General features: G+C 58.0%; 1 protein-coding gene across 2 annotated transcripts in view; it reads right to left on the reverse strand.

Annotated features, from left to right (window-relative positions):
* Positions 1-216: 216 nt before the first annotated feature.
* LOC144735221 (protein Jumonji-like) overlaps positions 217-13,341 on the reverse strand; it is a 79,461-nt gene continuing 66,336 nt past the window's right edge. For both annotated transcript variants that reach the window (XM_078617699.1, XM_078617698.1), the window contains exons 11-19: positions 12,591-12,709; positions 12,346-12,416; positions 8,492-8,606; positions 8,237-8,339; positions 7,898-8,080; positions 6,017-6,147; positions 5,488-5,686; positions 3,182-3,289; positions 217-2,589 (exon numbers count right to left, since the gene is read on the reverse strand). In XM_078617699.1, coding sequence (XP_078473825.1) covers positions 2,332-2,589; positions 3,182-3,289; positions 5,488-5,686; positions 6,017-6,147; positions 7,898-8,080; positions 8,237-8,339; positions 8,492-8,606; positions 12,346-12,416; positions 12,591-12,709 — 1,287 coding nt within the window. In that variant the 3' untranslated portion in view covers positions 217-2,331. The remainder of the gene's footprint in view (positions 2,590-3,181; positions 3,290-5,487; positions 5,687-6,016; positions 6,148-7,897; positions 8,081-8,236; positions 8,340-8,491; positions 8,607-12,345; positions 12,417-12,590; positions 12,710-13,341) is intronic.

Raw genomic sequence — 13,341 nt, forward strand, 5'->3', positions numbered from 1 at the left:
ATGCTCCTCGCGTGACAGCCCAACTGGTATTTGATTCTGAAGAGCTGAATTTGGCCAATGTTGCTGGCAAACCAAATAAAGTACATGCCGTGTCTCCTCCGTGCGGTCGCTGGCAGCGCTTTAAACCTGGGCCGCGTTTTTACCAAACTGGGGCCGGTGATCGTCCCCCCTCCCCCTCTCCGCCGATTCGTAAACCCTACCCCCCTCCCCCCCGCCCCTGTCGAGCATTTCTGAATCGCCGACCGCCGAGGACGCGTCGGCAGATCTAGCGGCGAGCGCCGCTTCGTTGCTCTGCACGGCAGCTTTGACTTTGAATGAAAATTTGAAAAAATATTTCAATATACAACAGAAGGGCGAGGCGAAGAGTCGGCGGCATGGGCTAGACACACGGGAACGCCGCCGCCGCCGCGTCTGGAGTCATGTCAACCCGACGTATCCCAGCCAAGGGCGATTCCAAGTCATTTGATTACATCGTGAGGATGCCGAGCAGAGGATCAACTCATTAAGTTACTTCTGAAATGTCAAGTAATCAGTAATCACACCGATTCATTTTTCACTCCCCACGCACGGGGACAATCGCAGATCCTCACCGTTCGAGTCGGCAAAACTAAAACGACGCTAATCGGCGAACGTGCGACGTACGTGGAGCCTACAAATGTCGCGAGCATGTCGGTGCATCACTAGGAAATAAATAAAGCATTTCAGCAAAAACACTTCAGAGTTAATTCCATAAATAAAAGCGAAGAGATAAAATCGCAACGCGCACACCGCCACCCACTCCACCCCCCGCCCCACCACCGCAGGGAATCTAACTCCAGTCAAGTTCACATCGACACAACCCCCAGGGAGACTTGAAGCTAACGAGGAGTTGACGTGGAAACGGGGAACTCCGCTTCACACCTCCGAGGACTCGAGTGCAACACCCCCGCAGTGCGGCACAACGGCGAGACGGCGGCGCACCGCACTGCCGTCGCACGGCACCACCCCCCTGCCCGCACACACACGGACGCACGCATACACGCACGTGGACGCACGTACACACGCACATGGACGCACGCACATGGACGCACGCACAGGTCGACTAACAAATGACCAATCATTGTCAGCGACTTGCGACCAGCGGTGGAGAAGGCCAGACGCACAGAGTGCTCCAACCCATGGGCTGCCAGGGCGGCTCACGGGCAGCGCCGTGTGCCCGAGCACCACGCCTGCTGCCCGCCTCCGTCTCGCCGGTGCCGATGTCTGCATGTTCACCGCACCGGGTAATCGTTTAAGGCCGAGTCAACCCTACGGGAGGGCCCAGGGCCTGTTTAGATGTTAGTCACCGGTATTGGCCGCGAGCGGGTAACTGAACTCGGGGTGGCCGGGGCTCACGACGCGCTGACCACCGCTCCCCACGCGCACGCACGTGAACGCACGCACGTCAACGCACGCACGTCAACATGTGCGCGAGCCCAAGGCATACGTGAGCATTACAGCTCGTGCGTTTCTGCTGTTCCGTGACCGTGGCATTGTCCTGGTTTAAGGGCAAGCACCATGTTTGTTTCTCAAGCCCAACAGTGGCATGAAGCCATCACACGTCGCAAGCACCATTGTGAATCGTGACGTCACCGCCGCTCAGCGTGACGTCATCGCCATCATCATCACCACGACTACTGTGGAACTGCATCGTTCTCACCTTGAATGGCTTTCAATTTTAAACCAAACACAATATCAATGTTATCAAGAAAGCAAAAACAACCATTGCCGAGACCTGAAATACTTTCACACTCACTAGGTAATTGTCTACAACATATCAAGAAACGTCCCTCCAGGGGAACATGACACCTTAAAGACCCAGAGAAGAATGAGGATTATCCAGAGAAATGCGCAGCTCCGAGATCACCCGTGGAGACATTGTCGTGGCCAGAGCCACTGCTGATGCCACCGCCACGCTGCCTTCTCCACCACCACCACCACCACCACGATCGCACCTCCTCACTACCAACGCATTCTGCGCCTACAGTCTCCCACTGTGCACTCTTAGACTCGCACCGAGACCTACAGAGTGACAGAGAAACCTACGGACCCGCACAGAGACCCGTAGATCCGCACCAAGACCCGTAAACCCACACCGAGACCCGTGGACTCGCACGGCACCCGTCTCGGCGACTGCGGCCCGAACCGCCAACACGGTCGCGGTCAACGGCGCCCGAACCACGTGGGGCAGAACAGCCGACATCAGGACGGCCGCCTCAACGGCTCCTCACGATGAGATCGGCATGGCGGCCCTAACACTCTCCTCCCGCTGCTGCTCCTCGTGCGGTCGTTGTGCAGCGGCGGCGGCCTGGCTCAGGAGAGGCCCTGGAGGCGCTTTGAGGTGGCAAGCGGCGGCGGCGGAGACGGTGCCGGCGTCGCGAGCTCGGGGGAGTCCCGCGTACGAGTCGGCGGCGCCGGCGGCGGCGTCGTCGTTGCGCTGCCGTGGCGAGTGCGGCGCGAGCTTCTCTTGGGCCGCGATGGCGACGCGGTGGTGGCGGTGCCGTCGCTGTGCCGTGCGGGGCCCGACGCCACCGCCGTGGTCACCCGGTACACCAGGCTGTTGATCTGCTCCTGCCGAGAGAGAGAGCAGGGGGAGAGTGTCAGAGTGACAGTGTGGGGAGAGAGATGGGGGCGGCATTGCAAAACACCGGCCCTCACCGTGCGCCTCACCTCAAAGTACGGGGGGGGGGTGGGTGGGGGGCGCGGTGGTAATGGTGGTGGCGCACTGTGCTACGAACCCGGTGACCTGAGTTCGATTCCCACTCATGGTCAACACAAGTGACGAATATCTGAACTGGTACTGGGCCTCCAACTAGTTCGACTCAGCCTCAAATGAGTACCTGATGGGGTGTGTAAACATCGCCACTGGGGAGACAAAGGAGGCCGGGCGTGGTAATGACCACCCACCCCCTCGTGTGTCGTGCCAGCCATCATAGATGCTCGCTAGCAGCACTTGCCCCAACGGTCTGTTAAGGTTACATTGGGGATCTTTGTCTTCGTCTTTTGGTGGTGGTGGTGATGACGGTGGTGTTGATGGTTGTGGTGATGCTGTGTTGATGGTGGTGATGGTGGTTAGTTTGTTGTCCTTTCGCTCGCACCTTCAATTCGCACATTTGGCTACATACGGCGGAAATTAATTCAACGTACACACACACACACGTGCCTCGTCGTAGCGGTACATCATCTTCAGACCGCGGCACGTCTTCTTTTCCTTGACGTGGGCCAGCACGCACTCCAGACAGAACACGGTGCCGTCGCTCTCCTGCACCACCTGACACATGGTCGTCGTCAACACCATCATCGTCAACACCATCATCGTCAACACCATCATCGTCAACACCGTCATCGTCAACACCGTCATCGTCGTCGTCATCAACGTCGTCGTCATCAACGTCGTCGTCATCAACATCGTCAACATCGTCAACACCATCATCGTCAACACCATCATCGTCAACGTCGTCGTCATCAACATCGTCAACATGGTCGTCGCCAACATCGTCAACATCGTCGTCATTAACATCGACGTCATCAACATCGTCAACATCAACGCCATCAACATCAACGTCGTCATCAACATCCTCGTAGTCATCATCATCGTCGTCGTCACCACGATGGTACTCGTGAGGATTGGTGCAGGCTGCTGCTGGGTGGCGCTATGAGCGTTGCTCCCGACCACAGCAACAAGAACCATGGTGGTGCTACAAACACAGGTGATAATAACGATGGTATCAACATAATTATTATGGTGATGATTATGAACACGATAATGATGATGATATATATACTATTTTATGTAGATGCTGAGCAAAGGCCCCATGAGTTAAAAAAATAAAGTTTGGTTAGTAGGCGAGTGAATGAGTGGGTGAGGGGGATTGAGTGTGGGTGGGTGAGGGGGGTGAGTCCTCTGGCTCCCACATTATATAACATCTATTTAGACCAGGTAGTTTGTGAAGCCTTCGATGGCTGTACTGGGGGAATTTCCATCTGGTACAGATACAATGGGTGGCTGATCGATGCCCGAGGGCGGTCAAGGGATGGCTCCCTATTGGTCAACCATGTTATGTATTCGGATGATCTGGTAATTGCTGCTCACTCAGAGGAGGAGTTGGAGGTGCTGCTGCTGAACCTGGAGTGTGCCACTCAGGGGTAGGGTTCTACCATCAGCCCCACCAAAACTAAGCACTTGCCTGGGTATTTTGTGCCATCAGGCACTCCACCCCCACAACTCCCAATTGGTGATGGTGTAGTTGTGGAGAGAGTGGAGAGTTTTCCATGCCTGGGCAGTGTGCTCATGACCAGCTCCGGTTTGAGAGCAGAGGTCTCACTCCGAACCAGTTGAGCGGCATTATCTTTTCATCGGCTGCGTAACGCTGTATGGAGGCGAGCTTGTCGGTTGCTCCGCACGAAGCTTCGGATCTTCTCGGCCACGGTCATGACCTCCGTTCTCTACGCTTGCGAAACTTGTACCCCCCTAATGGAACATCTTCGCCAGTTAGAACCATTTAGGCTGGACTGCCTATGCGCGATCCTGGGTTTAACCAGGCTGGATTGTGAGGAGCTCACAAATCCTTGAAAGATCTGGACAAAGCCCCATCGGTGAGCTCCTCCGACAGGCAACGCTGGGTTGGCTAGGTCATGTAGGCCGCATGCCCAGCCACTGGATAGAGGGGGCAAAACGGGCGTGGCAGGGGCGAGAGAAGAGATGGAGTGATGTGGTACAGGAGATTGTGGAAAAGGGTTGTGAAGGAAGCTAGTGGGCATCGCTCTTCTGGAGGCAGTGGTCCTCCAGAAGAGCGACGCTCACAACAACGAGTGGAGCGCCAGGTGGCTAAAACACAGCAAGTTGGCAGAGTAGAGAGCACAGATGGTGCATCGGCCAGTCATCTCAATCAGTCAACCCATGGCACCTGGGTCTGTCCCGAGACCTCCTGCCAGCGGGCGTTCGACACTTTACGTTGTCTTAATGTGCACATAGCCTGGCACAAGCGCCGTGGTGACGTCACCGCCACTTAGTGGCGAATGGCGGTTATTGTTGTTGTGTGGGTGAGTCAATGTGCGGTGTGGTGAACACCGTGTGCATGAGCTGTAACAGTATGCAGAGCGATGGCGACAAGGACGGTAAAAACTCAAACTAAACAATTTTTTATATTTGACCAGGTATTGCCCACTACTGAGCTATGTAGCTCTTTATCAGAAGCGACATGGCTATCAAAAATAATAGTTCAACGAAGTGACTTATCGTGTGGAAATTCATATCAGCTAAATACTATAAAATGCTTGATGTTGATTCTAAATGTCGAAGGAAAAACCAGAGGACCCATAGAAAAATTCACGCAACCACGGGGAGAGACACATGCAAACTCCAAATATACAGCAGCAGGCGTCTGGGTCGGGATCTAATCCACGACCTCCTGCATACCAGGCGAGCTAGTTAACATCTCCTAGCCACCGTGGCACCTCAAGCCGTACCATGGAGAGGTAGCAGAGCTGCCGGCACGTCTGGCAGCGTCTCTCTGGTGACTCGGGCTCGCCGGGGGAGCGCCGCACGCGCTTACGCACCACCATGGGGCTGCCCAGCGCGTGGGGACCCTCCGGGGCGGCGCCGTGCCGCGCCGAGAGTCGCAGGCCGGCTTCAAAGAGACGGCGCCGCCGCCGCAGCTCCACGTCCCTGCGGCCGCACACACCGAGATCCAGACGTCACGTTGGACGTTGTGATGCCACCACCACGCAGACTCACACAGAAATCCAAAGACTCACACAGAGATCCGCACACACACAGCGACCCAGACTCACACAGAGATCCAGACTCACAGAGACCCATAGACTCACACAGAGATCCAGACTCACACAGATATATAGACTCACACAGACCCATAGACTCACACAGAAATCTATAGACTCAAACTGAGGGAAGGAGGGTGGGAACAGAGGCAGGGAAGGAGGCAGGGAAGGAGGGAGGGAGGGAGGGAGGGAGGGGGAGCAGGGGGGGAGGGGGCACCGGAGGGTCTGCAGGAGCGGGGCGACGTGTCTGAGTGCCGCTGCGTTCTCCCTCTCCAGCTCCGCTACGGCTGCCAGGTAGAGGAGCTTTTCCACCGCAAACACGTTGGGGGAGCGCCGCTCCCTCAGCGTCTACACGGGAGACACAGGGGGACATGGGGGATACAGGGGAGACACACGGGGAGACACACAGGGAGAGTGAAGGCGTTGCACGTTACAAGCGTTGAATTTGCCATGGCAGGGCACCTAATCAGCGCGCCGCAGTGCGGTGAGTGTCGCGCGTGGTGGTGGTGAGTGGTGGTGAGTGGTGGTGAGTGGTGGTGAGTGTTGCGCGTGGTGGCGGTGAGTGCCGATGAGTGGCGGTGGCTAGCGGTGAGTGGTGGTGAGTGGCGGCGAGTGCCGGTGAGTGGCGGTGACTAGCGGTGAGTGGTGGTGACTGCTAGCGAGTGGTGGTGAGTGGTGGTGAATAGCGGTGAGTGAGTGATGGCGAGTGGTGGCGAGTGGCGGCGAGTGGCGGCGAGTGGCGGCGAGTGGCGGCGAGTGGTGGCGAGTGGCGGCGAGTGGTGGCGAGTGGCGGCGAGTGGTGGCGAGTGGCGGCGAGTGGCGGCGAGTGGCGGCGAGTGGCGGCGAGTGGCGGCGAGTGGTGGCGAGTGGTGGCGAGTGGCGGCGAGTGGCGGCGAGTGGTGGCGAGTGGTGGCGAGTGATGGTGAGTGGCGGCGAGTGGCGGCGAGTGGTGGCGAGTGGCGGCGAGTGGTGGCGAGTGGTGGCGAGTGGCGGCGAGTGGTGGCGAGTGGTGGTGAGTGGCGGCGAGTGGTGGCGAGTGGTGGCGAGTGGCGGCGAGTGGTGGCGAGTGGTGGCGAGTGGCGGCGAGTGGCGGCGAGTGGCGGCGAGTGGTGGCGAGTGGTGGTGAGTGGCGGCGAGTGGTGGCGAGTGGTGGCGAGTGGCGGCGAGTGGTGGCGAGTGGCGGCGAGTGGTGGCGAGTGGCGGCGAGTGGCGGCGAGTGGCGGCGAGTGGCGGCGAGTGGTGGCGAGTGGTGGCGAGTGGCGGCGAGTGGCGGCGAGTGGCGGCGAGTGGCGGCGAGTGGTGGCGAGTGACGGCGAGTGACGGCGAGTGGCGGCGAGTGGCGGCGAGTGGCGGCGAGTGGCGGCGAGTGGCGGCGAGTGGCGGCGAGTGGTGGCGAGTGGTGGCGAGTGGCGGCGAGTGGTGGCGAGTGATGGCGAGTGATGGCGAGTGGTGGCGAGTGGTGGCGAGTGGCGGCGAGTGGCGGCGAGTGGTGGCGAGTGGCGGCGAGTGGCGGCGAGTGATGGCGAGTGATGGCGAGTGGCGGCGAGTGGCGGCGAGTGGTGGCGAGTGGCGGCGAGTGGCGGCGAGTGGTGGCGAGTGGTGGCGAGTGGCGGCGAGTGGTGGCGAGTGGTGGCGAGTGGCGGCGAGTGGCGGCGAGTGGTGGCGAGTGGCGGCGAGTGGCGGCGAGTGGCGGCGAGTGGTGGCGAGTGGTGGCGAGTGGCGGCGAGTGGTGGCGAGTGGTGGTGAGTGGCGGCGAGTGGTGGCGAGTGGTGGCGAGTGGCGGCGAGTGGCGGCGAGTGGTGGCGAGTGGCGGCGAGTGGTGGCGAGTGATGGCGAGTGATGGCGAGTGGCGGCGAGTGGTGGCGAGTGACGGCGAGTGGCGGCGAGTGGCGGCGAGTGGCGGCGAGTGGTGGCGAGTGGCGGCGAGTGGTGGCGACTGATGGCGAGTGGTGGCGAGTGGTGGCGAGTGGTGACGAGTGGTGGCGATTGATGGCGAGTGGCGGCGAGTGGTGGCGAGTGACGGCGAGTGGCGGCGAGTGGTGGCGAGTGGTGGCGAGTGGCGGCCAGTGGTGGCGAGTGGTGACGAGTGGTGGCACACCTGCGCGGCGCGCCACGCCGTGGGCAGCCACCCGGTGGTGGCGAAGGACACGGCCTCGGAGACGCTGTAGCCGCAGGAGACGTTGGCCGTGCAGGCGCCGGGGAAGACCACGAGGAACTCGCCGCTGCGCTGGACGGCGCGGTGCACGCGCACGCCGGCGCGGCGCAGCGCCTCTGGGGAGACCTGCCGGGGCCCTCGTCGTGAGACACGCGGCACCCACCCCCCCCCAACAACCATCACCACCCCCCCCCCCCCCCCCCCCCCCCCCCCCGAGTCCCGCCGACAAACCCCGACACACCGGAACCAGAAGCCGTGACCGGGAGCGACGTGCGCACTCACGATGTTCTGCTGCAGCAACTCGAGCGCCGGCTTCCCGTTGGCCGGTGACAGCGAGAGCACCGCTCTCTCCAGCGCCTCCTGCTGCCCCGCCGGGATGCTGTACCTGCAGCCCACGGCACAGCGCGGCACGCCGGTCGCAAAACCTCCGGCATTCTCGCTGCGAGTGCGGCCACTGCACCGCAGCCATCGCACCTCGTCCCTCTCACCACACTCCTCGCCCAGCTCTCACCCCCTGCATCATGGAGGACGACTCACCATATTTTGTCGGCGCCCGTGTGCAGGAAGTCGATGGAGGGGAGGAGGTGGGGGTCCTGGGCCCACGACGAGGTGGAGTAGATCATGCCGATGTTCAGCCATGGCACAGTCACTCCTGCACGCAAATGCACGGGCAAAGGTGCCCCGTGTAGCCACACGCTGCTGAGGCAAGTGCTGTTAGCGAGCACCTATTAAGCACGGGCCTAGGTGCCCAAAATGTGAAGCGACCAGCAACAAATAGCACTAATGCAGAAGTTGTGACAGGAAGAGTGAATGGGCTTTGTGGAGCGAGTGTGGTGATTGTCGAGAGACCTCGGGGGGGAACGGGACGATGGTGGTGGTGACGAGATGGTGAGTGGGTGAGGAGATGGTGAGTGGTGATGATGGTGAGTGGGTGAGGAGATGGTGAGTGGTGACGAGATGGTGAGTGGGTGAGGAGATGGTGAGTGGTGATGATGGTGAGTGGTGATGATGATGGTGAGTGGGTGAGGAGATGGTGAGTGGTGACGAGATGGTGAGTGGTGATGATGGTGAGTGGTGATGATGGTGAGTGGGTGAGGAGATGGTGAGTGGTGATGATGGTGAGTGGTGATGATGATGATGGTGAGTGGTGATGATGGTGGTGAGTGGTGATGATGGTGAGTGGGTGAGGAGATGGTGAGTGGTGATGATGATGATGGTGATGATGGTGAGTGGGTGAGGAGATGGTGAGTGGTGACGAGATGGTGAGTGTGTGGGTGAGGAGATGGTGAGTGGTGATGATGATGATGATGGTGAGTGGTGATGATGGTGGTGAGTGGTGATGATGGTGAGTGGGTGAGGAGATGGTGATGATGATGATGGTGATGATGGTGAGTGGTGATGATGGTGAGTGGTGATGATGGTGAGTGGGTGGGTGAGGAGATGGTGAGTGGTGATGATGATGATGGTGAGTGGTGATGATGGTGGTGAGTGGTGATGATGGCGAGTGGTGATGATGGTGAGTGGTGATGATGATGGTGAGTGGTGATGATGGTGAGTGGGTGAGGAGATGGTGAGTGGTGACGAGATGGTGAGTGGTGATGATGGTGATGGTGAGTGGTGGTGATGGTGAGTGGGTGAGGAGATGGTGAGTGGTGATGATGATGATGGTGAGTGATGATGATGGTGAGTGGTGATGATGGTGGTGAGTGGTGATGATGGTGAGTGGGTGAGGAGATGGTGAGTGGTGACGAGATGGTGAGTGGTGATGATGGTGATGGTGAGTGGTGATGATGATGAGTGGGTGAGGAGATGGTGAGTGGTGATGATGATGGTGGTGAGTGGTGATGATGATGGCGAGTGGTGGTGATGGTGAGTGGGTGAGGGGATGGTGAGTGGTGATGATGATGGTGGTGAGTGGTGATGATGGTGAGTGGGTGAGGAGATGGTCAGTGGTGATGATGGTGAGTGGTGAGTGGTGATGATGGTGAGTGGGTGAGGAGATGGTGAGTGGTGATGATGGTGAGTGGTGATGATGATGGTGAGTGGTGATGATGGTGGTGAGTGGTGATGATGGTGAGTGGGTGAGGAGATGGTGAGTGGGTGAGGAGATGGTGAGTGGGTGAGGAGATGGTGAGTGGTGATGATGGTGAGTGGTGATGATGGTGAGTGGGTGGGTGAGGAGATGGTGAGTGGTGATGATGATGATGGTGAGTGGTGATGATGGTGGTGAGTGGTGATGATGGCGAGTGGTGATGATGGTGAGTGGTGATGATGATGGTGAGTGGTGATGATGGTGAGTGGGTGAGGAGATGGTGAGTGGTGACGAGATGGTGAGTGGTGATGATGGTGATGGTGAGTGGTGGTGATGGTGAGTGGGTGAGGAGATGGTGAGTGGTGATGATGATGATGGTGAGTGATGATGATGGTGAGTGGTGATGATGGTGGTGAGTGGTGATGATGGTGAGTGGGTGAGGAGATGGTGAGTGGTGACGAGATGGTGAGTGGTGATGATGGTGATGGTGAGTGGTGATGATGATGAGTGGGTGAGGAGATGGTGAGTGGTGATGATGATGGTGGTGAGTGGTGATGATGATGGCGAGTGGTGGTGATGGTGAGTGGGTGAGGGGATGGTGAGTGGTGATGATGATGGTGGTGAGTGGTGATGATGGTGAGTGGGTGAGGAGATGGTCAGTGGTGATGATGGTGAGTGGTGAGTGGTGATGATGGTGAGTGGGTGAGGAGATGGTGAGTGGTGATGATGGTGAGTGGTGATGATGATGATGGTGAGTGGTGATGATGGTGGTGAGTGGTGATGATGGTGAGTGGTGATGATGGTGAGTGGGTGAGGAGATGGTGAGTGGGTGAGGAGATGGTGAGTGGTGATGATGGTGAGTGGTGATGATGATGATGGTGAGTGGTGATGATGGTGAGTGGGTGAGGAGATGGTGAGTGGTGACGAGATGGTGAGTGGTGATGATGGTGAGTGGGTGGGTGAGGAGATGGTGAGTGGTGATGATGATGATGGTGAGTGGTGATGATGATGATGGTGAGTGGTGGTGATGGTGAGTGGGTGAGTGGTGACGAGATGGTGAGTGGTGACGAGATGGTGAGTGGTGATGATGATGATGGTGAGTGGTGATGATGATGGTGAGTGGTGATGATGGTGAGTGGGTGAGGAGATGGTGAGTGGTGGCGAGATGGTGAGTGGTGATGATGATGATGGTGAGTGGTGATGATGATGGTGAGTGGTGATGGTGGTGAGTGGTGATGATGGTGAGGGGGTGAGGAGATGGTGAGTGGTGATGATGGTGAGTGGGTGGGTGAGGAGATGGTGAGTGGTGACGAGATGGTGAGTGGTGATGATGGTGAGTGGGTGAGGAGATGGTGAGTGGTGACGAGATGGTGAGTGGGTGGGTGAGGAGATGGTGAGTGGTGATGATGATGATGGTGAGTGGTGATGATGGTGGTGAGTGGTGATGATGGTGAGTGGGTGAGGAGATGGTGAGTGGTGATGATGGTGAGTGGGTGGGTGAGGAGATGGTGAGTGGTGATGATGATGATGGTGAGTGGTGATGATGGTGGTGAGTGGTGATGATGGTGAGTGGGTGAGGAGATGGTGAGTGGTGATGATGGTGAGTGGGTGAGGAGATGGTGAGTGGTGATGATGGTGGTGAGTGGTGATGATGGTGAGTGAGGAGATGGTGAGTGGTGACGAGATGGTGAGTGGTGACGAGATGGTGAGTGGTGATGATGGTGAGTGGGTGAGGAGATGGTGAGTGGTGACGAGATGGTGAGTGGTGATGATGGTGAGTGGGTGAGGAGATGGTGAGTGGTGACGAGATGGTGAGTGGTGGTGATGGTGAGTGGGTGAGGAGTGCAGCAGTGCAAGGGAAGATAAGCGATGTGACCTGCAGTGTGGTGAGTGGACGGGTGAGCGAGAGGGTGCGTCGTGGTGGTTGTAAAGAAGCCATATCACCAGCCGCCTCTGCCCAAATTGTCCACACTGAGCCCAGCCAATCGGATCTCAAGAGGGCTCTGCCGCTAGCGCGGGCTCGCCACCAGGGGGCGGCCGGGACCCACACCACCCCGCCGCTCACGGCACAGTCGCGTTCTCATCGACAAGGCCAACGACGATGTTGGGTCACCGTCAACGGCGCAGCTATCGAGTACGCAGGGGGTGCAACTGCACCGGGCCCCTCTGGATATGTAGAGGGGTGGGGGGCGGGGGGGAGAAATTGGACGAGGGCCAATCCCCTCAGATTCATCCCGTGCACCAGGGCCCACAGCGGCCTCGCGAGGTTGGGAGGCGATCAAAGTAACGCTGGTGATGAGTGGTGATGATGAGTGATGATGAATCTAAGACGACGATGACGTCGACGTTGATGACGTACCAGACACGGTGCCCAGGTGACGCAGCACCGAGGCCGGGTTGCTGGGGAGAACGGTCAAGTTCCAGCCGTGCCTGACGACGCACAGCGATGCAGCACCACCACCATTATCATCAATCAGCAACGCCAACAGCACCACCAACGTCATCAGAAACTTCAGGAATATCACCATCACTACGACCATAATCGGCACCACCACAACCATAATCACCACAACCACCAAAACCATAATCACCACCACCACTCACCTGGAGAAAGAATCCGATTTGGAGACTGGAAATCCACTCCCAGAAGTCTTTGTGTCGACCTTCCCACAGTGCACTGCGACGTGCGCATCGCGTTCCTCCACGAGCTGCCAGAACCGTTGCTGCAACACCACCACACAAATAAAGCACCACGCTCAGCTGCCTTTTTCTCCCGAGTGGCAATGTTTACACACCGCACCCATACCCGTCAACCCCTTTTCAGTGCCCTACCTGATTACAGACCAATTCAGACCTTATTGGTCACCCTGCGACCTTATAAATCTCAACGTTCATCCTCCAAAGTCCCATCACAAGGGAGAAACACAAACAAATAGACAATTATTAAAAAATTTGTATCCGTATTGAAACGGCTGTACGCCGTATAGACCTGAAAACTCAATTCCCCTGTGCAAGAATATGGGTAAACCATATGGGTTCATAGAGGCATGCGCACCGTGTACTCATTAAGGCTGAGTAAATCTAGGGGAGGCCCTAGGTTGGTTCAGATGTCTGCCGCTGATGTTGCTGCGAGCGGAAATCATACTTGGTTCGTAGTGCGGTGCGCTAACCACTGCGTCACCACTCCCCGCCACACATGCGTGCACACACACACCCACACACTGCCCAGAAATAGTAGCTACGTTTAGTTCAAAGACAGCCAATGGATCGTAGCTCTCTATGTGAGTCCATGGCTCTCTGTGCGAGTTTATTGGTGCCTGTGTGTCCATGGGTCTGGGTCTGTGTCCATGGATCT

The sequence above is a fragment of the Lampetra planeri genome, chromosome 54 (genome assembly GCF_965212315.1).
Source record: "Lampetra planeri chromosome 54, kcLamPlan1.2.h2, whole genome shotgun sequence".
In the NCBI taxonomy this organism is placed as follows: domain Eukaryota; kingdom Metazoa; phylum Chordata; class Hyperoartia; order Petromyzontiformes; family Petromyzontidae; genus Lampetra; species Lampetra planeri.